We start from the raw sequence: 27,931 nt of genomic DNA, 5'->3' as shown, positions 1-27,931 counted from the left end.
ATAAAAGAAACTTTACATAAATATAAAACACAAATACTATACTGATTTTCGCTTACTTCGCCCATCGTCGATCGGAAAGAAAAAGAGGAACGAACGAATGAGTAAATGACAGACCAGCTACGACCAGCTGTAATATTAATCTTCTACCTTACTGAGAAGTGATGTGTACTCTTCAGTAAATGTTTTCTAAATTTCAAAATTCGCGAGAACAGTTGTGTAAATAATAGATCGCAAAACTCCCAGGTTCTAAGATCTTCACGAAGCCTTTCAAGTGCCAATAAGAAACACGGAACTTTATTGGCTGGAGCATCCAAGTTGAAGCACTCACTATTACTTGACTTTGGTACTCTGACATCTTAGAGATGGGGTTCCTGAAAGTAATACTGTAATGAAAGTTATCTACATACATGAAATATCTGCATGAAAGCTAAAGAATAAAAACATGTACTAGCATTTGGTAAATATTTGGCTGGCCATACTAACATTCATGTAATAATCCGAGTACCTGCATTGACATACTGTCTGGGAAAAGTAATCAAAGGATCGTACATTTCTCGTCCTTAAATTGCTTTTCTTTGGCCTTGATTCAGCTGGACGCTTATTGACGTCATTTTTTTCTGGCAAGGAAAATCCTGGCTTGAGCGTTGTTGGTTTTAGTTTCTAAAAAGTGGACGCTCTAGCTTTTGTCACGGTGCTTCTGTAGCTTGGCTTTCCTCTACGCCAATCTTGAAGATATCATGGTAGGTACATACTTTATTTAGATATTCGTTTAATTTTGGAAATGAAACTTCTTTTCTTCGAAACTACACAAAAGGTTCATAACTTAAATCTTTTTTTCTAAATAGTTGTTTATTTGTTTCACTTTAAATCGAACCCAATTGTTTCCACCACAAAAATAGGGCCTGTAAAACCTTGTACAATGACGGGGTGAGTTGAACTTTTTTCTCTTCTTAGCAGAGAGGAAGGCACGGTAATAGATCGCTAGTTTGAATCGGTTTTATCGAGAACTAATGATTCAATTGTTCGTCTAAAATTTAGAACAATTCTAGAAAGCAATTATCGATCGCTAGTTTGAATCGGTTTTATCGAGAAATTTATATTGTTCGTCGAAAATTTAGAACAGTTCTAGAAAGCTACGCACTCAATTCATCCTCGGCAAAGCCTATAAGATTAATACAGAACGTTTTAAGAATTGTTTTTTTAATAGGCTAGTTTTTAAGTATAATGTAGTGGGGGAGTAATTTTATGATTTTTCGAATATTATAATTAATTTTGATAATCTTGTATATATATATTTTTTTCCTACCATCTATATTTTAAATATTTTTAATATTTGCTATGTATTTTAACGAATGAAATAAAGACATATTAAATTAACTTAACGATGAAATGTTCAGAACGTTTCTTAGATATCTTGGCTCTAAACTCGAAGATCGAAAATACTCATACTCATTATAAAAGTTGAACTTTCCTACCTAATTTACCGAGACGTACATACCTAATTTAATTCACCGAGACGTACATACCTAATTTAATTCACCGAGACGTATATACCTATTTAATTTACTGAGATACCTATTTTTTTCGAAACTGAAAATTAACTCTTCATGGTTAGAGCCTGCAGCTCAATAACCATAAAAATTAAAAGTTTGCTGCTCGAAAGACTTAGCCTGCGTGCAGCCTAACTGACTGTTAAGAGAGAAAAGTCTGGCTGCACGCAGGCTAGAAAAACTGGCCAAAATTCCCGCACGACAGAGATTTTGTGATATTTGTATAAATTACTCGTATGAGTCTTCATTACATCGTTTTGACCTCATGTTGAAGATAAAATATATAGTAATTCTTACTTTTTAGAACTGTGATATTAGTTTTTTCTGATTAACAATGGTTTATTTATTCAGGGTCTTTTTGAACACTTGCCCTGTATTTTGCCTCACTTGCACAAACATCATTCCGTTTTTCCTAAATAGTTGTTTTCCATAGTTGGATTTCTGAACACTGAATTTACCGTATCATTCGCCTAATGATCATAAGCACTGAAACGACTCATTTGTAAATGTTAAACCTTTTTATTAAAGTAACTATATTATATGACATTTTCAGGGCACAATTCGATGCCTTTTCAACTTTTAATTTTTTTCACATTATGCAAGTTTTTTTAAGGGAAATAACTAAAGGGAATAAGGCTGCGCAAATGAGTCTGGCTTCAACAATCAACGATTTTTATTTGATGGGAAATGTAGCTTTATAAACTACTGCACAACCAGCGATCTTGCTTAGGTTCATGTTGAACCACAATAAAGTGTGGGATCCATAAAACAAGGATCCATAAAATAAGGCTATGTGATTTCATAATTACCAAGCGCATTTTCAAATGAAACGACCCTTAGCTTATTTTAAGTTCCAAAATAATAACGTCTTCAGGTATTATCTAGATACAGACACTTGAATTATATTCACACGTTTGGCAGAACTAAATACAAAACACGTATTCAATTCAAAATAACTGAATTGGTTCATTTTTATGTAATGTAGAAAATCACGCAAAGGAAGAGAGAAGAAGAAAGCAAATATCTGCTAATGATATGTTTGTCTTGTCTTTCCCCACTTAGTATGCAATTCAGCTAGCCCTCGTGGTAACTTTGGCAACGACGGCTGCAAGCCAATGTTTACAAATACATTCCGTCAAGGGGAACAAACTTATTGACCACGTCTTCAAGAGGAACGCCGGAATCGATCTAATGAGATGTTTTCAGAATTGTAAGGCAGATAGACAGTGCCAAAGTATAAATTTTAAAGTAAATGAGTCAGTTTGTGAGTTCAATAACAGGACGAGGGAAGCCAGACCTTTGTATTTTGTTGCAGTGGATGAATGGCTGTATTTCAATAATCCATACAGAAGTAAGTAGTAAAAATAATAATAATATTAATAACTTTCACCTTTTATGAAACCTTGAATCAACCGCTGGGCTGATCAAAGGCAGGGCATTGTTAACACACAGATCGCAATTTATATCGTATTAGGTCTTGCGAAGGGAGGAAAACTGGAAACTCTAAAGAAAAAAGGGAAACTACAAAGTAGTAGTTCTCAGCTGCCTGTATTTCATTCATATATTTTTGACTGATCTTTAAACCTCCCTGCATTAGTTAATTTGATTCTTTTTAATAAAATTCAGCATTAGTAGGATCCAACAAACTTCTCCCGGGAATATCTTGCAAGGACATCCTGGACAGCGCTGGAGGAATAGCTTTGGCAAATAAGGACTACTGGATCGATCCTGCCAACTCTTTGACACCAATTTCCGTTTACTGTGATATGAAAACCGACGGAGGTAAGACCTTTTCCTGTTTTCACACTTCTTATCTCATCTCTATTATTTTATTTTACTTCATTTCATTTTGAAGGATCAACGTATAGTAAATAAATTATTTTCTGTACTAATATTTTGATTACTCAGCTCTTTTATAACTCTGGATCTTGCGTTGCAGTGCGGAAGTGTTGTGCTGTGACCTCAATCAGAACGGCGTGACATTGTGCTATGAGATCTGCACTTTCCCTACTATATAGTTTTCTAATAGAGCGGTATCATTAGAAATCAGTTTAAGCATCTCGTTTACGGCAAAGGTTGAACGTCAGTTAACAAGTGAAAATGGGTTGTTAAGTGAAAGAATACTTGTCTTTGGTGAGAAAGTTTGGAAAAGGAAAAGTGAAATACAGGAAAACGATGAAAGCGCCGTCATGTCTGATGTTTGCGAGAAGGAAAAATGTGATGGTTAATCTGTCCATTTTTTACCAAACGTTTAAAAAAACATTAGTTAACAAGTAAATAAGAATTAGTGACAAAGAAATGGAAAACTCTGCTCCAAGCCGTATATAAATAAGTTACAAAATGTATTTGTCTTAGCTCTGGTGAAGGTCTGCAAAATGCTAATAAAGTGAACGCAAGGAAACGATGGAAACGGGGTATATACAGTTTGTGCAACCATGTGACTCAAAATCCCTTGAGATATGAATAACAATGAAACAACTGCGCGACATTTTGGTAATCTAACAGGAGAAGCTAATGAGAAATGTTTTGTTATCTTCAACCAATATTGCGCATGCTCTATTCGTCTAATTATTTCTATTGTTTTGTATAGGAGGATGGACTCTTATCGCTAGCACTGTGCTATCTACAGACAACGAGACAATTGGAGAAATGATCAGAGAACATGACTACCGCCAAATATCCAATTATTCCATAAACAACTTACGCATTGACGTCCCTGCATTGGGAGAACTACGTAAGCTCATTGGATTCACTCAGATGCGATATTTTTGTCATAAAAAGGCTGTAGGAAGAACCTTCCATATAATTACTAATAAGAACACTAAAGGAAGAAACGTCGTAGATTATTTCACGATAGATAATCTACAGCAAATGGACTCTTGTGAGTCATATTTCCGAGCACCGGGGGATGACTCCTTTTTGGCTTCCAATTGTCTAAAATGGGGTGACGATGGTCAAAAAACCGAAATTGGAAAATGGGGCTACTACATGCACAATGGCACACATCGAGCGTACAATGAGCCAGCTTTTTGGAATGGAACAAGTAAAAAATACTTTATCAACTTCATTCCGGAGCATCTATGTTGTGACGAGGATAAATATAATGTGAAACCCATGAGTAAAGGGGATATTTGGAAGCTTTTTGTGCGATAGAAGACCCACTTACTCTTGATGACCAAGCCACGATACTGGATCCCAAGACCCTTAATGAAATAAAGGTCGATAGCATTCAAAAAGCTGCCAGGAACTATAATTGGTGGATAATCAATATATAAATGAGCCTTCCTGAACTGTACAAAGTGCACTAAAGGGTCACGTGATAAATACAATATGATTGATAACGTGATTATCAATTGTTGTGAAAATAATGATTACAAGCTAACGTTATTTTCATCATATTACTGTATAATGTTCATCATATATGACGTATATATTATATATATTATCCTATGAACAAGAAAAATATATGCTAGTATATACTCGAAAATATAGCGCCGATGGCTCTTTCGGTTTTAAGGTAATTTATGAAAGCCACAAATGAATGTTGAATGTGTGCAGGCGTATAGGAACAAGATATTGACGTTCAGGGCCTCCTCAGCTCTTCGTTTGAGTTAAGGCTCAAGAGGAATAAGTGCAATGACAAATAAGTCCGATTTTGTTGGAAATTTTTTTCGAATCCACTACTCGAAACGTAACCAGCAAGGGCGAAAGTTTTGACTAGGAGCCTATTACATCAAGCAAAAAACTAACGTAAAACATGAAGAAATTTTTTTTAAAAGTAAAAGCTATAGCTGCCAAGGAATGCTTTAAATTTGTTATTCACCAATGCAAATCTAAAAATAGCCAGTCCGAGAAAATGATAACTCGAAATCAGGGATAATAGTTGTACGTTCCGGGTATTGGCTTCTGTCGTGGGAGGGTGACGAAAACAGCAACGACACAAAGGAAACTGCTAAAAAATTTATTTGAAGAGCTTAGAAAGGCAATAAGAGCCACCAAATACCGTATATATTGTAGGATAAACACCGGAATATAAAATGTTTGTAAACCAGAGGAATCTGAAAAATTGAGTCTTTTTATAAAAACACCGACCAATTTCTTATTTTCTGTTTTTCTTTAAAACTTGAATTTTTTGCAATAAGTTTTCAATTAGTATAACTCTCTTTTACGATTACATATGATTTGCACTGACTTCCTGCAAAAAGTTCTTTGGAAGTGAACTTAAAAAATATTTAGCTTACTCCCGCCAAAGACTTAGGTTTAATTTACACGGCGTAATTTAGGTTTTTTTGTAATTTAGGTAATTTAGGTTAATTTAGTCCTAATCAGTATGTGCCTGTCACTTTCATAGGTTTGTACTAGACCATATGGATAGCACTTTCATTTTGTTCTATGTTGTCTTTATTCTCTTTAAATGGTAATGAAACTGCATAAAGACCCATGAGCTTGCATTCCTGGCATACGGAATCCTTATTATCACCGCCATCGGACATAATTTTGCCGCAAAGACAGGTTTTCTGAGATTTTCTGGTTTTGTAGTTTTCTATGATTTTTTCTACATCCTTGTGGCCATTTTGAGAAGCTCTCATAAGCGGCGTGCATCCTTGCTTGTCAGTTATATCTAGCCTGGCATTGAAACGTAGAAGTAGTTTAACACAGTCGGTGTGACCGTGAAATGCTGTCTTGTGCAGTGGTGTATATCCAAACTGGTCAGCGGCGTTCACATTGGCACCATGCGTAGCCAGCAACCGAATTACAGCCGCGTGACCTTTCTGACTTGCGAAATGTAACGCGGTTAGGCCTTTATCCATGACAGCATTTGGATTAGCTTTTCTTTCGAGGAGCATTTCTAAAGTGTCAGAAAATCCTCCATAACTAACCAGCATTAATGCTGTTGTCTTTTCACGCGTTGTTTTTGTTTCATCTGCACCAGAAGCAAGAAGAAGTTGGGCAATTTTGGTATGGCCATTTTGGCAAGCTCTTAAGAACGCCGAGAATCCCCACTTATCAGTATCGTCCATGCTACTCCCACTTTCGATTAACAGCTTTGTACATTCGTAGTGTCCGTACTGTGCGGCGCGAATTAACGGAGTGCATTTCCATTGGTCCACGCTTTTGATGTCGCCACCGTTTCTAAGCAGCAGTTCGATTATCTTTGAGTGACCATTTTCAGAAGCTCTGTGAAGAGGTGTGTATCCCCATCGATCTTTGAGATTGACATCATTGAAATATTTTATCAAGCATTCAGCTGACTTTATCTTACCATCTTCTGCTGATTTATGCAACGCTGTGGATTTCCAGAAATCCGTTATCTCTGCATCTGCTCCCTTTTTTAGCAACAGCTCCACTGTTTTCTCGTGGCCATTCTGTGCTGCTAAAAGAAGTGCCGCTGGCCCTTTGGTTTTATTTGGCTCCTTTTTAAATCCATTCGTTGTGTTCCCAGACTGATTTCCCACGCTTGAATCTTTCACATATGATGACAGAGCTGAGGCTTTGTAGTTGAGGGTGTACGTTTGGCTGTTGACATTGCTTCCATACTCAATAAGCATCTCCACAACATCTTGGTGACCATTTTCAGCTGCTCGATGAAGTGGGCTGAAACCCTGGTTGTCAAGGCAATTAACATCAGATCCAGCTTTTATTAGTATCTTTACGGTGTCGTAATATCCACCTTCTGATGCTCTGTGCAATGCGGTATACCCCAGTGAATCCTGTGCATTCACATCTACATTTGCAGAGAGAAGAATTTGAATTGTTTCAGTTTTGCCGTTACATGCTGCACGATGAAGGGAAGTGAATCCCCATTTGTCTCTTGCTTCAACTTCACTCCCCATGTCGAGGAGCATTGCAACCGTCGAGCTGTGCCCGTTTTCTGCTGCACGATGTAATGGTGTATATTGCCAGTTGTCCTTCGAGTTGATGATTGCATTGGATTTGATAAATAGCTCAGCGAGTGATTCATGGCCATTTTTGGCAGCCCTGTGTAATGCTGACAGTCCCCAACTATCACAGGCATTCACGTCTGCCCCTTTCTCCAGGAGAAGTTTTGCAATTTCAGAATGACCTCTTTCTGCTGCAAAATGAAGTGATGTCGTCCCCGATGAATGACTTGCATTAATATCAGCACCTCTATCCACAAGAAACTTTACAACCTTATAGTGACCGTAATTTGCTGCAACGATCAGTGGTGTCGTCCCTTTGTCGTTGGAGGCGTCGACATTTGCTCCACGATCAAGCAAAACTTTGCAAACCTTTTTGTGTCCATTTTGAGCTGCCTTATGTAATGGTGTGTAACCCTGTAAGTCACATGTGTGCAAGTAGCTCCCTTTTTCTATCAGGTACCTTGCAACTTCATGATGTCCTCGTTGAGATGCGAAATGCAATGCAGTTTTGCCAGTTTGGTGTCGCGCTTGCAACACACTTCCGTTACTACATAAAAACTGTACTGTCTCTAAATGACCATGAAAGACAGCCAGCATTAGAGGAGTCACTCTGTCATTGGCCAAGGAGTTCAAGTTCGCTTTGTACTTTAATAGAACATGGCACACATTTATATGATTATTTTGTGCTGCAAGATGAAAAGGTGTGAAGTGTAACTTATCCACAGCATCTTTATTGGCTCCACACGCAAGCAACTTTTCAGCCACTTCACTTCGTTCACTGTGGGTAGCATAATGTAATGCGGTATACCCTTGTTGATCCTTCATTTCCAACGCTGCACCTTTCTGGATCAATAGTGAAGCTGTTTTTGTGTGACCAAATAACGATGCCAAGTGCAAATTTGAACAGCCCTCTTCCAGAACCACGTTTACATCACCTCCGTTTTCCAATAGCATTTTGAGTATACTTTTGAATCCATTTGCTGCTGCAAAATGCAATGCTGTTCTCCCTTTTGTGGCTTCAGCAGATATGTTGGCCCCATTTTCAATTAGCAAAGCAACTATGTCTTTGGCGTTAATCAGTACTGAAAGCATAAGAGGTGTCACTTTATCTTCTCTTGCCAAATTAGGATCAGCTTTTTCTTCAATGAATACTTTTGCTACTTCATTGTTTCCAGTAGCGCATGCCAACAATAATGGTGTCCGCTGACCTAAAGCTTGAACATTGATATCAATACCACTTTCACGTACAAGAAGACGTGCTGTATCTGCATTGCCAGAAAATGCTGCGACGTGTAAAGGCGTGAAGGAAGCCAAAGTCTTTTTGAATATTTGATCTCTGCAATTTCTTATCTTGTCTTGTTTTATTTGCTCACATGCCATCAAAATGGCCTCAAGATTTCCTTGTTCTGTTAATGGATGTTCATCGCCTTCGATAAAGTTCAGTTCGATATTATAGTTCTCGCCTTTCAGGTATTCAAAACTTGCTTTTAGTGGCGACTGAACAAGGTCTTTATCTTGTTTGTTGGAAGATACAGAATTGAGACTAGCTGAAGTCCCAAGGTTTGAAGTGTCATGATCTTGTGGTTTCTGAAAATTTAAGCAGAATCTTCCATGAAATATTTCGGAATACTTTCACAATATACCCAGTACTGAAATGAACAAGTCTTCACTTCCATCCTCCCTCCCTCCCTCCCTCCCTCCCTCCCTCCCTCCCTCCCTCCCTCCCTCCCTCCCTCCCTCCCTCCCTCCCTCCCTCCCTCCCTCCCACCTACCTACACGCAGGGTGACTCGGAGTTTTCTAATAACCAATGTTCGAATGGTGATAGACTAAAAGCTTTTACATTTACTTGGTATTTACTAAATTTCATATGATTTAAACATTTACTAAAACATGATAGATAATTCATGGCAAGTGAGACTAGAATTTGAACTCTTTTATAGTTTGTTTTGTCAGCCTTACACGTTTTTAATCGGTGTAGTATTTAGATATTGTGACTTGACTTAAATGATTCTACCCAGCAGGAAACGTCATTTTATTAAGTATACCGCTGACCAAATTCCCAAGACACGATTTAATGAAATATGTAAAGGCCGCTTTAGACGGTACGATTCTCGCCTACAACTATCGTATACAACACGCTCGCGCTATCCTACAACTCGAGTCGTAGCGTGTGAATTAAGCCTACAACTCGCCTACGACAGACGCGAGCGTGTTGTACACTATAGTTGTAGGCGAAAATCGTACCGTCTAAACCGGCCTTAAGAGGTCAGCAGTACCGTGTTTTGAAATATCAAAAGGGTTAGAATATCACGATATAAAATAAATGATTTCTGATTAGATAGATCAAAGTTAATAACTCATTTAAGAATTGAGACGACAAAGCGAAAAAATCCGGTTCTTAAATAGCAATTAGATCGTTGAAAAACTAAGTTTCTTTTAGACATTGTTTTTAATCGATCATGCCCGAGGCGAATGTGGAGTTGAATGAAACGTTTCAGGATTCCATTGATGTTTTGAATTCATCAAGGTTGGATGATTTTATAGATTTGAACAAATGTTAGTGCTCAACACACACAACATTGTTTTTTCTTAAAAGGGAAAGAGCTTCATTTTGTATTTAAAGAGACGATAGAAAAAATAGGCCACGATGTTAAGTAAATGAAATTAATAATTTAAGAGATATGAACATTTGGTTTTTGGCGTATCTGCCTTATTTCTATCGTATTAACATATGATCAATCGCGTGATGCGATGGAACAGTTAGATGCAGGGACATTACGGCATTATTTACAACACGATATTCGGATGAGACAACTAGCTCTTCCTCTCTATTACTTTGTCTTTCCATCTCACTCTCAGCTCCCTCCTATTCACTCAGACATGAGATAGAAAAGCCATTGAAATCATTAGTTTTCATAGAGGCATGCCTGCATTTTTAAGCTTTAATTATCTGATTTTTAGTTTTAAGTAAAATGGAGTTCGTGAATTTCGATAGAGTTTACAAAACCAGTTTAGAAGTTTTATGTTTATAGGATCAAACTGGACCCAGTCCTGTTTATTTTAAGAACCGATTATAGAAAAACCTAGCCACAAATGGTTGAATTCCTTCTGTTCTTTGTACATGTTTGCGATGAACTATTTCATTAGTCGACATTAAGTATTTCTAATGTGTTATCAATTAATCTTACCTTCATAGAGTGAAGCTCCTTCTTGCTCATTTTAATTTCTTGTAATTTTTTGTCAAATACCACTGCTATCTTTCAGCAAAAAAATCGCTCTTATTTCGTCTAATCTAGTACTTTTCTTTCTAGTTTTCGTGATTTGCATCTTACGTTTATGTATACTCGTTCCATTCTAGCGACTCTGCTTCGTAGACTGGTGACACACACGACGTGTTTCGATTCTGACCTGATTCGCTTGAACGAACTCCACTTACACTATTGCATTCACTCATCCGATCCAAAAAGAGTTTTCATCCTATAAAAACTAAATAGTTATATTTTTAAATATATACAAAAAATGTAATTCCAATGCCTTAAAAAAGAGCAGGTTGATTTCTTTTTTTAAACAAATGCTTTGATTCTCCAAAAATTTCCATTGGAGACTATTAGCCAAATTTTTGGCAATTTTTAGTACTCTACATCACTGAAGTATAAGTCGGTTCTGGCGGACACAAGCTGCTTCTTGACTTTCCCAAATGAACCTACTTTCTTCAAGTCATTTTTCATTCAAAATGTCCTCACAGCATGACATTATTTTTCAAAACAGCTTGATTCATACTCGTACGAGTCAGATCGACCACGCATAGTAAGCCACATAATGGGCCCACATAATACAATAAATAAATATAATGGCTTGATATGAAAAGCCTTTTGCAAAGGAACATGGAAATCACAAACAAATTCTAAATATATTTGCAACAACTAGAAAAATGAACTATATGGGTATTTATTACGGATCGAACGTGACCTAACGAAAAGTTTTATTTCTTATTTGGATTGCCATTTGTTTTGTACATAAGGAACCACTCATTAATTACCAAAAGCCTTCTGTTCTTTGTAGGTCTTAGCCAAGTTGTCTAAAGCTTTTGTTAATTTTAGTCAATTGGCTACAATTAGTTAATTGTAAATGTTTTTTGCTAATTTATAACAAGTCACGGAAAATAAGGACATTTGCGAAAGAATAACGAAAAAAATCGCAGTAGAGGAAGAAAGTAAAAAAATATATAACCAGGCTTTTTGGCCTGCGATGTAACAAAAATTATTTTTTGAAAACTTCAAGTTCATTTGAAAATAAAAACAACCAATCGATCTCTTGGAACATATTCATGATTGTACGTTTATATATACCCTTTAAATTAATACTTTCTCAAACGAACCAAATTCATGATGTTTGTACATCACGTCAAATATTCAATCCTCGAATTGAATATTCTCAGCCAAAGATGACCAATGGATTTTATAGCTTGGATATGTGATAGAATTAACGATATCTCTTCAATAGGCTGAATATAGCTATGACTGATACATTTCGTGTACGAAATGACTGAATATAGACTGCACGCACGTAGATTCGGCACTTGAGTACATGATTGGTGAAACGCAATATCTTATCATAATGAATAAAGTATTATTACAGTCATCATTCTACTTCAACATTTATATATAATGATAATATTGAGACGTGGGTTTGATTCCCGCCAAGGGCATTGGATATTTTTCTCCTATCCTCTCTATTTCATTACACACACCGAACGCATAATGTATTAATACCATATTGAGACATACCAAATTTAGCATCTGATGTGATTTGGGGGACAAGATTAAAGAAAGGCAGTATTGATACTACGTGTTTTGATTTCTTCGAAAATTTTTAGCAAACGGAAAAATAGAATCTTCAGAACCATTCCTTATTTTAGATCTGGTTTTTCTTTTTTCAAATTCGATAAAATAGCTTTGTCATTTTTTCAAGATTGCCTTTTCTTAGAGGTGTATAGTAAAAAGAAAACAATGAGGTATCCTATTGAAAAGCTTTCAATAATGATGCACAGACATTTCTAAAAAATAGGCAAAATAATCACTAGGGGGCTAATTATGATAAAGTTCCACAATAGGGTTTATACTAAAAATATTAAGCAGGGCAAGAGTGAAGTTTTGAAAATAGACGCCTAATCAGGAAATATTGGCATTTTTGCCAGTTGTTTGGATGGATGATTGGATGGATGGATGGATGGATGGATGGATGGATGGATGGATGGATGGATGGATGGATGGATGGATGGATGGATGGATGGATGGATGGATGGATGGATGGAATGAAAAAGCAAAGCTAAAAAATAAAATAAAATAAGAGAGCAAGATCAAGAAAAATACGAAGAAAATAGGAAGAAATAGGAAGAAGGAGAAAGAAAGAAAAAAACCTTCATAATTTTTAAATAAAAAGGAACGTGATATTGCTTCCGTTGAAGCTAAGTACAAATAAAAACTGAAATTAAAAACAAAACGTAAAATTATAGAGAGGTAAATTTGAATCTAAATATAGAATCGAACTTATTTTTAACTCAAAAACAAATTACAGACATCAAAATAGTACCATATAGGAAACATTATGAGAAATATGAGAATCCAAATCCTAGCACATTGAAACAAATAATATCTTATATATTAGTGTGTCCTTTTCCTGAGCCTATATCAAATTTAAAGTCGATAAGCTTGAATGACATTATGAAAAAATGCATCCGAAATAAGGTATAAATAAACAATGACTTTATATTATTTTTCTTAATTGAAAAAATACGTTGAGTAATAGATAGCAGGAATGTACTCGTGTGATCTGAAGCAGTAGACATCTAGTGCACGTTCAAAGAGATCGATATTCCGCTTTCTCGAGAAAGTGAACCATGTCCAACATATAGTAAGTAGGTATAATTCATTGGAAATGGTTTGAATTAAGGGCGCTCGCGCGGGTATTTTTTGCGCGCAGCCTTTCTACGCTTGAGTTTAATGCGCGTGCGCTCATCGTGATTACGTCATTCAAATGTTTTGATGGGGAAAATATCAAGAAAACCCATTTCTCAATTCGTTACCTTTCTTAAATTGTTTTAGCCGAGACTTCAAAAGATTTTGTAATAATAGTAAGTTGTTTTCGTTTTGATATAAATCCCTAACTTGAATTATCTTTTCTACGTACGCCAAAACGACAAATAAATATTCAGTGGAAACTACTTTCGTTTAATTCAACCTCTTCATTCCACTGCATAATAATCCGCTAGGAAAATTACAATCACGCGAACAAACACTAAGAATTCTTTACCACAAAATATCTCGGAAACCAATTCAGTGCCGGATCTCATATTTTCTTTGTCTTCAAATCAAGAAAGTACCAAAATCTACAAAATATGTAAATCTATTGGGAGGGAATGATTTAAACAAATTTACAAAAAAAAGAAAAAAAATTCACCTGTTAACGAATGGTACTCATTTTTACTGCATCGCACGGAATGAAAGTTTCATAAATCCTTTTATTATATAATTACCAATGAAATATCTATTTTTCTCTATTTCGAAAAAGTGATATCTTCACACGTGAAAATAACATGTTATTTTCACGTGTGAAAATAACACCATTGCGATGGCTATTCAAAAATACACGGAAAAAATTGCCTGAAAAAGCCAAAACATACTTCATTGATAATTATATGATAGACAGAATATTACATGGCCGCTTGGAGATACGAATTTTATTTTCGAGTGTTGAAAAGATCTCTCACGACTGAGCGTAGCGAATATCTCCGCGCGCCCATGTAATATACTCTATATTACTTACTCTTACTTGCATGCTTTTAATCGGAAATGTTAAAGGAATTCTTATTGGATGGCTATGATTTTGTTTTCTGCATTTCTTTGATGTTTTTATTTTTTATTTTTTCGAAGCATTTCTTGGATCCCTAGGTTACTTTATAGCGCGCACTTTCTTCCTCGATGAATACCATATTTTCACAGGGTTTAGCAATAAGACGAGATCGGTGACCCCCATTTTTTATTTCCATTTTTCGAACAATAATAGCTTAATTGGGGTATGTTTATGCCAAGTTTAAAAAATTCTGACTGCAACTACATTTCTCCTTGAACGTCCTTAAGGCGATATCAAATGAAAATATTTTTACAAAAAAAAAAGACTTAACATATTATGTGAAGACTTGACTGCGATTCACGGCAAGTATATATACAAATCTTAATAATGTTTAAAGAATTAAAGGATTTAAAGGGGAATAAGAGAGGAAGAAAAAATAAAGAGATTAAAAAACTGAGTCAAAGAATAAAATAACATAAAAATGAACGAAAGAAAGGAAGAAAGAAAGAAAGAAAGAATAAAAGGATAGCAAGCAACTGAGAGAAGACCTTTGCATTTCTAAAGTCAACCAATGGTTTATAACAATGCGCAATAACAAAATACGACTATTTATTTTTTTATTGCCATGGTACATAGGAATAGTAGGTTTATAAGTAAGTGGTGGCGTTATTTTAATAGTTATGCTCAGTAGGGGACATTTGATGTTATATCCAAGTGTTTGAACTCAATATGACACCAATATGACCTTGCTTAATATAAGTAAGAATATTGTATCCAAGGAGGCTCACACTGAAGGCTTTTATGTTGTGCGGGACTTTTCATAGGGTTAATCTAGAGACACCATAGTTCTAGGGATAAGTATTTCATTCCCCATGGCACACTGTAAAAAAAAAAAAAAAAAAAAAAAACGAGAATCATGCAGCATGTTCGTCGCCCTCGTTCTTCGTAGAAAGAGAATTAGGCTTATTGCTCTCTCTTGAGGAGATTTTCCAAAGCTAGTATTGACTACTTATACACTGTCAGATCTAAATGGATATATCGAAATATTAAGTGACTTTCGTTAAGCTTGTTGACTCTTCTTCATGAGGATTTTCCCCCTAATGGACCCTTCTCAAAAGAATCGTGAATTTAAGGCTCACATGCAATTCTTACCAAAGAAATCATCACAATTTTTCTCGAATTTGGCATTTATTTTGTATTTCCATGTTTGCCTCGCGTACAAGACGGTTTTAAGAAGTTTGCACTTCATCTTGATATCAATACTACCAGATTCCTTCACGTAGTTAGTCATTTCTTTCCCCTAATTAAAATCATAGACTTGCGAGTCCCTAAGGAGTTTATACATTTGAATATGAAAAACAATTTCTTAGATGGTACAAGTGGTATCTAGAGGTAATACTTAATGGAAACGGAATGATTGGTTTTCAATTACTGCTCATATCCCCTGGAGTTATCCTTTAAAACAATCTAGCTTTTCAAAGTCCTTCTTTTTGTCATTTACTCCTTTAAGGATTTATGAGAAATAGGAAGTACGTACCTTGTTAATTGCACCTTTAACAATACTCTAGTTAAAAAGTTAAAAGGTTTGTTTATCAATACATAGCTAGTCTTTGTGTCTCTGTCTTCGAAATATTTCAGAAATAAAGTGATCTTATTTCTAAGTTTGTAGTCTTTTTTCTTTTTTTTATTTAATTATGCTTATTCGAAAGTAAGACTAGTATTTTAATTTGCTCACATCCGCATAAAATTTCAGTTAAACAATTACCTGGATCTCATTTCCCTTCACTTATCATTTTCCATCGCAAAAAATATTTTTTAAAAGGTTTTTAATTATATTTTTTTCAAGTCTGTACTTATTCAAAATTAATGACTAAGATTTTTTGCTAAAATAGTTGGCGCCAAGAATGCGTATGCAATTTACTTTTTCTATCAATAACACTTTGTAATATGAGAAGAATTTGTAAGATTTTTAGACTGCCTTCATTTAGATATTTTAAGTTAGGGAGCATTTTTTGGAAGGGTAGGGGGCCGGAGGAATTATTGGGGGGGGGGGGGGGGGGGGGATGCATCGAATATTTAGAAATGAAAAAGGGGGTCACTAGTTTTTTCTGGTCATTCCTTGCATTTTTGCAAGTTTTTTCATTAGGGTATTTGGGACCGTTTTGAAAATTATTCAAGCCGGCTGGCCTAGAAAATTGGCCATATTTGATAACCCCTATTCCTCCGGCCTTCTCCATCTTCTAAAAATAATTGCTCCCTTAGTTCTATTACGCCTTTTTTGTTTTTGTTTTTGTCCATCAATTTAACCAAGATTTTGTTGAATTTTGACAGAACTTACATTTAGGGTGGAAACTTGCTGTGAAGCCTTGGATTTTACACTAAGCATTGCGTGGTTTAATTGACCAAAAACCTCCTTAATTGCTCCATCCACCCCAATCTAACAGAAGCGCAAACCAATCATAGATGATTATTATAATGTAAGATATTTGAAAACATTTTGTTTTCTTATCTGATCGGCGCCCACTAATTGTTTTGTCATCAAGATTCTCTTCCAAGTAGATGACTCTTTTTTTCACATTTTGCCACATTAATATATTCGCTCAAAATATTAAGTGAAGTAATCCCCTTTGTTGGTTTTGTACTATAGCTTACGTTCTTACTTTTCGCAGTTTTCAAATAATAATCACTCTATTCGAGTGAAGTCACCAATCCATGAGGACACTATTGACAGTATTCTAGTAATCCTGCTTTATCAAAAAGTCCATTTTGAACTGAAGTCTACTTCCTACAAAATATTTAATGGATATTGAAATGTTGGCTAATCGTTTTTGTTTCTACACTATAAACCGGCTTTTAACTCATCCTTGTTTCATTCAATTAGATCAACTATGTTAATGGTCATAAGAATAAACTGCTTAATAGATTTATCTAATACTTTTTACCTAGGAAATGTTTATACTACTTTGAGCATAATGTTTTATGTCTTAATTTTGTATTAATGCGCGTCAAGGAAACCCTTCGTCTATGGAAACGAAATGTACACATATAACTGTCACGTGATTATCGATAAAACTTGAATTTCAAGTCTTTACCAACCATGGCTAGAATGAATATACACATATAGAGCAAACTCAATTTCTAAAGTATTTCTGAACTGTTAAGGACTTACGAACCTATTGGTTTTGTTATAGTTATATTTGCATATTTGTATGTTTAGAAAATATTCGATATACAAGGCGCGCGCTCCGATTGGTGAAAAAACATATTTAACTATGCGAACAAAAAAAGCACGCTCAGCTGCTCAGCTCAAACGCTTTGTTTATTTTATAAAAGCAATATAAAACGTCCGCTTGTGTCTTCATATAAACTGTGATACAAACACTCTGGGAGAGTTTAGATTGAGCACCAATCGAAAAGTCAAAACATAGCTAAGCAACATCTCGAAGTGTTTCTGTACTACTTCTCTCTTGTTCTCTAGCTCCCACCATGCTTATATTGCAGTATATAGACAAGCGCGCCATTTCATATTCCTAATCAGCCATTTCTTTTTGGTTATATATATATATATAGCGTTATAGGGGGCAACGGGTAATGCTGGCTAACAGGACTTTGGCAATGTGCATGGGACCAGCAACCCCATCACTTATTACTTATTGCTACGAAAACTAACACAAAGAAGTCCTTAGTGTCAGCCCTACGTGCTACACAGGCATAGCGGATAATGATGATGATATATATAGCGAGAAAATCTAGTAATTTGTTATGCGTAAACATAGTTCCTTTCGCCCTTCGATTTACCCGTTCGCAACTCCATCCAATAATATTTTTTTACTCTTACGCACGACTAACTTTTGATTTGTGTTGAGGCGCCCTGCTTTGTGGTTATTTTGTAGTCGGTTTTTTGTTAGTTTACACGCATATGAAAAATAACAGGAAATTATCAAAAAAAAATGTTTTTGTCACCTCCCCCAAGATAAAAAAAATGCATGTTTTTCATTAGCAATTATATCAAGTATTATAATAACGAACAGCACGCAAGCATAGATAGTACTCTAATGTTTACTGAAAGATCTGTTCTACCCAAATATACTGCCGGAAAAAGTGATAGATCGACGCTGGTGATTACCAAGTGATGTGAGCCAAGCACATGGGGATAGTTGAGGCGTTTTCGGCTCTTATATACCCTTGAAAAGGAGCCGAGTCTTCGGCGAAGAATACTAAATAATAATATTGAATTAGAATCGTCATATTGGAGTTTCTTGCTTTTTTACCGCCTTAAGTGACCCCATTCGATTGTTATTCGCCACGATCGTCAGGAAAGACGATGCTTTTCGTTTATTATCATTCTGAGAGGAAGCAAACTCGTGTCGTTTGAAGCAAAAGCGAAAAGCTTTGATGGCTGCTTGTCGAAAAGTGCGACTAAAAATAAGGTACAGAAAGGGATTGATAGCTCCGTTGGCTCTGATTAACATCTCGACTGCAAAAATCACGTTGGGTGATATTTGAATGTCTTCTTGGAAATACGCTGAAAAGGTAACGACTTGTAGGGGTAGCCAACAAACGATGAAGCAGAACAAAACAGCAACAAGCATCCTAACCACTCTGCGACGGCAAATGATTAAATATCTCTGAATCGGGTGGAAGTTATTAGGTATCTTTTTACACCACAAATGGTGGGCTAAACTGTAGTAGAGAATAGCCATGCTTAAAAAGGGTACGCAGTAAATGATGATGAATAATACTATGGTGTAGACACGCGAGGCAAGGTTGTTGTCGGTGTCGGAAGAAGACCATTTTTCTTCGCAGTAATAGAAGTTTTTTTCTTCCTTGAGCTCGTACGAGAACACCAATGGCAGCGACACGATCAGGCTGGCAGCCCATATAGAAATGATTATTCCCTTCAGCATTCGTGTGCCCATCATGGCTTGTAATGGGTGTTTGATAGCAAGGAAACGATCGAGAGCAATAGCAGTCATCGTGAGCACTGAACTTGCCATCAATCCAAACGACGAAGGATTGACAAACTTACAAATGAACGTCCCGGCCTTACCGCCAAACACTAAGCCATGGCCCAGCACAGCAAGCATGAATGGTGGCATCGAAATCAACGTGAAGAGAATGTCGCTGAACGACATGTTCACGATCAGATAGAAGGTGGTGGTTTTCATACGGGCTACTCGAAAAACCACAAAGATTACAAGGATATTTCCAATAATCGACAGAGTCCCAATAATTGAGCATGATGTCAACTTCAATGCCACTGCTAGAGGATCCATTACGACTGCAGTCAGGCTGTTGTTGCTTGATGATGTACCATTGCTTTCCGAAAAGCGATGTTCATCAATACCCACAGAATCGTTAGAGACCTTTGAAAAATCCATACTTGTTCAGTTCTGACGATCGATGTTGATCTAGTCTCAAACTGTTGGATTACAGCACTTTGTATTATCTAAGAAAAAGTCAGACTGCTCACTGTGTCTAAGGACTCAAGTAAGAGCCAGGTTACAATATCTACACCAATCAAATCAGAGTTCTAGAATGTCAAAGATAGACACTCGGATTAAAATGATATTAACTAAAAATTTCGGCGATGTAAATTCTCCTCTAGGATAAATATATAACTAATGTTGTTGTCAAATATGAGACGATGGAATATATATTCAGTGCACTCTAGGCAAAAGACATGGATAAATTTTCTCTAGCCATTGATTGTTTGTAATACATCAATTAAACTTACCGAAACGATGGCAGAGAACTGATAGTTAAGAAAAAAGTACTTTTCAAGGCTCAAGCTCATTACGCACATCTCTTTTTCCTATTGAGACGTTGCAATTTGGAGTGTTTTTCCGATTTTTTTTTTTTTTTTTTTTTTTTTTTGTACAAATTGTGTTTTGCAATAACTGCTATCCAATTACTCCTTATCAACCGCCAACAATATTTATTACTTAAAATATAGCTAAACATCTATTGGAAAAAAGTTTCTTTTTCCAAAAAAAAATTTCAAACCTAAAAAACATGTTTTAATTTTTCTTTTCAAAATGTTCTTCCACAAAAATATATCCATTGAAATTTTCTTTTCAAAATGTTCTTCTACGAAAATATATCTATTAGCGTTTTAATAAATTTTGGTAAGTGCGATTCAAACGAAACTCACAGAAGATTGGAGAGAGCCTGTAAAGCCCTGAAAGTTATTAGATACAAATAGTTTGTTTGTTTTTTTTAAATTCTCGAGAAACACTAGGCAAGAGTTTGAAAAGAAAAGAAAAGGTTACGTTAAAGAGACGCTTCAATTATCTATTAAAGGCAATCAGATTTGGACAATTTTTTAATCAAGCTAATTAATTCCAATAAATTGCGAGGCACTTATTGTAAGGAAGCATGCAATGAGATTGTTTGATAGTCAACTTTGGGAAATTTGTTTTATTAAAATATTTCCGATGAAAAATAGTATTTTTATTGATATTGAATGTATCTGTTTGATAGTAAATTAATCATTTATAGTAAAAGATCATGAATATATGTGTGCAGCAAACTTTGAGATTTTTTATATCCTACTAATATACAGTCAATGTCAATAACGTTGTCCAACGAAAAAAGACATTTACGCATTTACACATTTACACATTTACACATTTACACATTTACACATTTACACATTTACGCATTTACGCATTTACGCATTTACGCATTTACGCATTTACGCATTTACGCATTTACGCATTTACGCATTTACGCATTTACGCATTTACGCATTTACGCATTTACGCATTTACGCATTTAGACTAAAAGAAATATCACTTGTTTTCTCGAACGTTCTGGCATAAAACAAACGCTGGAATACCATTCTCCATCTTAAATCCTCACTAAATGGTCGGGACATTAATCTTGATTTTCGATTCACGAATTGAATTTTACATTAAAAGTTCAGGCTGACGCACCCGAGGCAAAGAATACATAATGAAACACGTGATATTTCCTTTAGTCTAAATGTGTAAATGTGTAAATGTCTTTTTTCGGTGGACAACGTTAATGACATTGACTGTATCAAACTGACCGATAAATGAAATAGTTAAAAGCTTTCACTCTATTGTCTGCGACCAATATCGTAGTCTCCCTCGCAGTAGTTTTTAGTCTTCTTAGCCGTTCTTAGTGTATAATAAATCCGGCGCACTCATTGGTCACAATTTACGCCTACAGGTGAATGTAACGTGTACATGCGCACTTGTTTGTTGATTTGTGCTACTGAGCTTTGCAGAGATTAATAAAAATTGGGAAAAAAATATTTTTCTAGGTTATTAATTAAATTCACTTGTCTTAAAAATACTAAAACAAAAACAAATAATTCTAAATTCTAATTCTAATTCTAATTCTAAAACGCCTAAAAAATGACCATTTTTCCATATTTCATAAATAATGCTTAATTATTCAAAAGGCGTGAAAATGGTCAAAATTCGGTGAAAACCTAAATGACCTATTTTCCATCCATCATAAATAATGCATAATTTTTTAAAAGGAGTGAAAAAGGACCAAAATCGATCAAAACCATGGGCTATAGTCCATGCTTTTTGTATGAAAATGGCCAAAAATGACCTACTTTGTATCCCTCATAAATAATGCACATTTTTTCAAAAAGTGTGAATATGGTCCAAATTCGGTGAAAACCTAAGCCTATAGTCCATGCTTTTTGTCTGAAAATGCCCAAAAACTGACCTATTTTGCATACTTCACAAATAATACATATTTTTTTTAAAAGGTGTGAAAAAAGACCAAAATCGATCAAAACCATAGTCTATAGCCCATGCTTTTTGTATGAAAATGCCAAAAACAACCTACTTTGAATCCTTCATATATATTGCATATTTTTTCAAAAGTTGTGAAAATGGTGCAAATTAATAAAAACCATGGAATATAGTCCCTGCTTTTTCTATGAAAATGCCCAAAACTGACCTGTTTTGCATTCTTTATAAACAATGCATAATCTTTCAAAATTATGGTGTGAAAAAAGACCAAAATCCATCAAAACCATGCTCTATAGTCCATGCTTTTTGTCTGTAAACGGCCAAAAATAACCTATTTTGCTTCCGTCATAAATAATACATAATTTTTGAAAAGGTTTGAAAATGGTCCAAAATCGGTGAAAACCATGGGCTATAGTCCATGCTTTTTGTATGAAAATGACCAAAACTGACCTATTTTGCATTCTTCATAAATAATGCATAATCTTTCAAAAGGTGTGAAAAAAGAACAAAATCGATCAAAACCATGGGCTATAGTCCATGCTTTTTGTCTGAAAATGCCCAAAAATGACCTATTTTGCATTCTTCATAAATAATGCATAATTTTTGAAAATTATGGTATGAAAAAGGACCAAAATCGATCAAAACCATGCTCTATAGTCAATGCTTTTTGTCTGTAAACGGCCAAAAATAACCTATTTTGCATCCGTCATAAATAATACATAATTTTTGAAAAGGTTTGAAAATGGTCCAAAATCGGTGAAAACCATGGGCTATAGACCATGCTTTTTGTATGAAAATGTCCAAAAATGACCTATCTTGCATCCTTCATACATAATGCTTAATTTTTGAAAAGGTGTGAAAAAGGACCAAAATCGATCAAACCCATGGGCTATAGTCCATGCTTTTTGTCTGAAAACGTCCAAAAATGACCTATTTTGCATCCCTCATAAATAATGCATATTTTTTCAAAAGGTGTGAAAATGGTCCAAATTCGGTGAAAAGCATGGGCTATAGTCCATGCTTTTTGTCTGAAAACGTCCAAAAATGACCTATTTTGAATCCTTCATAAAAAATGCATAATTTTTGAAAAGTCGTGAAAAAGGACCAAAATCGATGAAAACCATGGGCTATCGTCTATGCTTTTTGTATGAAAATGACCAAAAATGACCTATTTTGTATCCTTCATAAAAAATGCATAATTTTTGAAAAGGTGTGAAGAAGGACCAAAATCGATCAAAACCATGGGCTATAGTCCATGCTTTTTGTATGAAAATGGCCAAAAATGACCTACTTTGTATCCCTCATAAATAATGCACATTTTTTCAAAAAGTGTGAATATGGTCCAAATTCGGTGAAAACCTAAGCCTATAGTCCATGCTTTTTGTCTGAAAATGCCCAAAAACTGACCTATTTTGCATACTTCACAAATAATACATATTTTTTTTAAAAGGTGTGAAAAAAGACCAAAATCGATCAAAACCATAGTCTATAGCCCATGCTTTTTGTATGAAAATGCCAAAAACAACCTACTTTGAATCCTTCATATATATTGCATATTTTTTCAAAAGTTGTGAAAATGGTGCAAATTAATAAAAACCATGGAATATAGTCCCTGCTTTTTCTATGAAAATGCCCAAAACTGACCTGTTTTGCATTCTTTATAAACAATGCATAATCTTTCAAAATTATGGTGTGAAAAAAGACCAAAATCCATCAAAACCATGCTCTATAGTCCATGCTTTTTGTCTGTAAACGGCCAAAAATAACCTATTTTGCTTCCGTCATAAATAATACATAATTTTTGAAAAGGTTTGAAAATGGTCCAAAATCGGTGAAAACCATGGGCTATAGTCCATGCTTTTTGTATGAAAATGACCAAAACTGACCTATTTTGCATTCTTCATAAATAATGCATAATATTTCAAAAGGTGTGAAAAAAGAACAAAATCGATCAAAACCATGGGCTATAGTCCATGCTTTTTGTCTGAAAATGCCCAAAAATGACCTATTTTGCATTCTTCATAAATAATGCATAATTTTTGAAAATTATGGTATGAAAAAGGACCAAAATCGATCAAAACCATGCTCTATAGTCAATGCTTTTTGTCTGTAAACGGCCAAAAATAACCTATTTTGCATCCGTCATAAATAATACATAATTTTTGAAAAGGTTTGAAAATGGTCCAAAATCGGTGAAAACCATGGGCTATAGACCATGCTTTTTGTATGAAAATGTCCAAAAATGACCTATCTTGCATCCTTCATACATAATGCTTAATTTTTGAAAAGGTGTGAAAAAGGACCAAAATCGATCAAACCCATGGGCTATAGTCCATGCTTTTTGTATGAAAACGTCCAAAAATGACCTATTTTGCATCCCTCATAAATAATGCATATTTTTTCAAAAGGTGTGAAAATGGTCCAAATTCGGTGAAAAGCATGGGCTATAGTCCATGCTTTTTGTCTGAAAACGTCCAAAAATGACCTATTTTGAATCCTTCATAAAAAATGCATAATTTTTGAAAAGTCGTGAAAAAGGACCAAAATCGATGAAAACCATGGGCTATCGTCTATGCTTTTTGTATGAAAATGACCAAAAATGACCTATTTTGTATCCTTCATAAAAAATGCATAATTTTTGAAAAGGTGTGAATAAGGACCAAAATCGATCAAAACCATGGGCTATAGTCCATGCTTTTTGTATGAAAATGGCCAAAAATGACCTATTCTACATCACTCATAAATAATGCATAATTTTTGAAAAGGTGTGAAAAAGGACCACAATCGATCAAAACCATGGGCTATAGTCAATATTTTTTGTATGAAAATGGCCAAAAATGACCTATTTTGCATCCCTCATAAATAATGCATATTTTTTCAAAAGGTGTGAAAATGGTCCAAAATCGATGAAAAGCATGGGCTATAGTCCATGCTTTTTGTCTGAAAATGGCCAAAAATGACCTATTTTGCATCCCTCATAAATAATGCATATTTTTTCAAAAGGTGCGAAAATGGTCCAAATTCGGTGAAAACCATGGGCTATAGTCCATACCTTTTGTCTGAAAACGTCCAAAAATGACCTATTTTGAATCCTTCATAAAAAATGCATAATTTTTGAAAAGGCGTGAAAAAGGACCAAAATCGATCAAAACCATGGGCTATCGTCTATGCTTTTTGTATGAAAATGACCAAAAATGACCTATTTTGTATCCTTTATAAAAAATGCATAATTTTTGAAAAGGTGTGAAGAAGGACCAAAATCGATCAAAACCATGGGCTATAGTCCATGCTTTTTGTCTGAAAATGGCCAAAAATAACCTATTTTGCATCCTTCATAAATAATGCATAATTTTTGAAAAGGTGTGAAAAAGGACCACAATCGATCAAAACCATGGGCTATAGTCCATGCTTTTTGTATGAAAATGGCCAAAAATGACCTATTTTGCATCCTTCATAAATAATGCATAATTTTTGAAAAGGTGTGAAAAAGGACCAAAATCGATGAAAACCATGGGCTATCGTCTATGCTTTTTGTATGAAAATGACCAAAAATGACCTATTTTGTATCCTTCATAAAAAATGCATAGTTTTTGAAAAGGTGTGAAGAAGGACCAAAATCGATCAAAACCATGGGCTATAGTCCATGCTTTTTGTATGAAAATGGCCAAAAATGACCTATTCTACATCCCTCATAAATAATGCATAATTTTTGAAAAGGTGTGAAAAAGAACCAAAATCGATCAAAACCATGGGCTATAGTCAATATTTTTTGTATGAAAATGGCCAAAAATGTCCTATTTTGCATCCCTCATAAATAATGCATATTTTTTCAAAAGGTGTGAAAATGGTCCAAATTCGGTGAAAACCATGGGCTATAGTCCATGCTTTTTGTCTGAAAACGTCCAAAAATGACCTATTTTGAATCCTTCATAAAAAATGCATAATTTTTGAAAAGGCGTGAAAAAAGAACAAAATCGATCAAAACCATGGGCTATAGTCCATGCTTTTTGTCTGAAAATGCCCAAAAATGACCTATTTTGCATTCTTCATAAATAATGCATAATTTTTGAAAATTATGGTATGAAAAAGGACCAAAATCGATCAAAACCATGCTCTATAGTCAATGCTTTTTGTCTGTAAACGGCCAAAAATAACCTATTTTGCATCCGTCATAAATAATACATAATTTTTGAAAAGGTTTGAAAATGGTCCAAAATCGGTGAAAACCATGGGCTATAGACCATGCTTTTTGTATGAAAATGTCCAAAAATGACCTATCTTGCATCCTTCATACATAATGCTTAATTTTTGAAAAGGTGTGAAAAAGGACCAAAATCGATCAAACCCATGGGCTATAGTCCATGCTTTTTGTCTGAAAATGGCCAAAAATGACCTATTTTGCATCCCTCATCAATAATGCATATTTTTTCAAAAGGTGTGAAAATGGTCCAAATTCGGTGAAAACCATGGGCTATAGTCCATGCTTTTTGTCTGAAAACGTCCAAAAATGACCTATTTTGAATCCTTCATAAAAAATGCATAATTTTTGAAAAGTCGTGAAAAAGGACCAAAATCGATCAAAACCATGGGCTATCGTCTATGCTTTTTGTATGAAAATGGCCAAAAATGACCTATTTTCCATCCTTCATAAAAAAATGCATAATTTTTGAAAAGGTGTGAAGAAGGACCAAAATCGATCAAAACCATGGGCTATAGTCCATGCTTTTTGTATGAAAATGGCCAAAAATGACCTATTCTACATCACTCATAAATAATGCATAATTTTTGAAAAGGTGTGAAAAAGGACCAAAATCGATCAAAACCATGGGCTATAGTCAATATTTTTTGTATGAAAATGGCCAAAAATGACCTATTCTACATCCCTCATAAATAATGCATAATTTTTGAAAAGGTGTGAAAAAGGACCAAAATTGATCAAAACCATGGGCTATAGTCAATATTTTTTGTATGAAAATGGCCAAAAATGACCTATTTTGCATCCCTCATAAATAATGCATATTTTTTCAAAAGGTGTGAAAATGGTCCAAAATCGATGAAAACCATGGGCTATAGTCCATGCTTTTTGTCTGAAAATTACCAAAAACGATCTATTTTGCATCTCTCATAAATAATGCATATTTTTTCAAAAGGTGTGAAAATGGTCCAAATTAGGTGAAAACCATGGGCTATAGTCCATGCCTTTTGTATGAAAATGGCCAAAAATGACCTATTCTACATCCCTCATAAATAATGCATAATTTTTGAAAAGGTGTGAAAAAGGACCAAAATCGATCAAAACCATGGGCTATAGTCAATATTTTTTGTATGAAAATGGCCAAAAATGACCTATTTTAAATCACTCATAAATAATGCATATTTTTTCAAAAGGTGTGAAAATGGTCCAAATTCAGTGAAAAGCATGGGCTATAGTCCATGCTTTTTGTCTGAAAACAACCAAAAATGACCTATTTTGTATCCTTCATAATAAATGTATAATTTTTGAATAGGTGTGAAAAAGGACCAAAATCGATCAAAACCATGGGCTATAGTCCATGCTTTTTGTATGAAAATGGCCAAAAATGACCTATTCTACATCCCTCATAAATAATGCATAATTTTTGAAAAGGTGTGAAAAAGGACCAAAATCGATCAAAACCATGGGCTATAGTCAATATTTTTTGTATGAAAATGGCCAAAAATGACCTATTTTGCATCCCTCATAAATAATGCATATTTTTTCAAACGGTGTGAAAATGGTCCAAAATCGAAGAAAAGCATGGGCTATAGTCCATGCTTTTTGTATGAAAATGGCCAAAAATGACCTATTTTGCATCCCTCATAAATAATGCATATTTTTTCAAAAGGTGTGAAAATGGTCCAAAATCGATGAAAAGCATGGGCTATAGT

The 27,931-nt window shown here is 34.9% G+C and overlaps 3 protein-coding genes across 3 annotated transcripts; 1 reads left to right on the top strand and 2 right to left on the bottom strand.

Moving 5' to 3' along the window:
- The first annotated feature begins 74 nt into the window (after positions 1-74).
- On the top strand, positions 75-5,652 carry LOC116287020 (uncharacterized). The gene is made up of 4 exons (XM_031693627.2): positions 75-740; positions 2,613-2,901; positions 3,177-3,332; positions 4,141-5,652. Exons 1-4 carry the CDS (start codon positions 738-740, stop codon positions 4,701-4,703), a joined length of 1,011 nt encoding a protein of 336 aa, XP_031549487.1. The 5' UTR covers positions 75-737; the 3' UTR covers positions 4,704-5,652.
- Positions 5,653-5,735: 83 nt separating this feature from the next.
- Positions 5,736-10,869, bottom strand: LOC116287018 (uncharacterized). The gene is made up of 2 exons (XM_031693625.2): positions 10,622-10,869; positions 5,736-9,019 (listed from the first exon to the last, which is right to left on the bottom strand). Exons 1-2 carry the CDS (start codon positions 10,649-10,651, stop codon positions 5,909-5,911), a joined length of 3,141 nt encoding a protein of 1,046 aa, XP_031549485.1. The 5' UTR covers positions 10,652-10,869; the 3' UTR covers positions 5,736-5,908.
- Positions 10,870-17,723: 6,854 nt separating this feature from the next.
- On the bottom strand, positions 17,724-19,743 carry LOC116287017 (substance-P receptor-like). The gene has a single exon (XM_031693624.2). It carries the CDS (start codon positions 19,664-19,666, stop codon positions 18,530-18,532), a length of 1,137 nt encoding a protein of 378 aa, XP_031549484.1. The 5' UTR covers positions 19,667-19,743; the 3' UTR covers positions 17,724-18,529.
- Positions 19,744-27,931: the final 8,188 nt, after the last annotated feature.

The sequence above is a fragment of the Actinia tenebrosa genome, unplaced genomic scaffold (genome assembly GCF_029948245.1).
Source record: "Actinia tenebrosa isolate PJP-AT-01 unplaced genomic scaffold, QUT_ActTen_1.0 PGA_scaffold3__52_contigs__length_22856419, whole genome shotgun sequence".
In the NCBI taxonomy this organism is placed as follows: domain Eukaryota; kingdom Metazoa; phylum Cnidaria; class Anthozoa; order Actiniaria; family Actiniidae; genus Actinia; species Actinia tenebrosa.
Note: the sequence above shows the minus strand (reverse complement) of the source record. Positions and strands in the feature narration are given on the sequence as shown.

Coding starts and splice junctions, on each gene's coding strand:
- LOC116287017 (XM_031693624.2), bottom strand. CDS start 19,666: ATGGATTTTTCAAAGGTCTCTAACGATTCTGTGGGTATTGATGAACAT.
- LOC116287020 (XM_031693627.2), top strand. Junction 2,902..3,176: donor TTTCAATAATCCATACAGAA/GTAAGTAGTAAA, acceptor AATAAAATTCAG/CATTAGTAGGATCCAACAAA. Junction 3,333..4,140: donor TGATATGAAAACCGACGGAG/GTAAGACCTTTT, acceptor TGTTTTGTATAG/GAGGATGGACTCTTATCGCT.
- LOC116287018 (XM_031693625.2), bottom strand. CDS start 10,651: ATGAGCAAGAAGGAGCTTCACTCTATGAAG. Junction 9,020..10,621: donor AGGAGCTTCACTCTATGAAG/GTAAGATTAATT, acceptor TTAAATTTTCAG/AAACCACAAGATCATGACAC.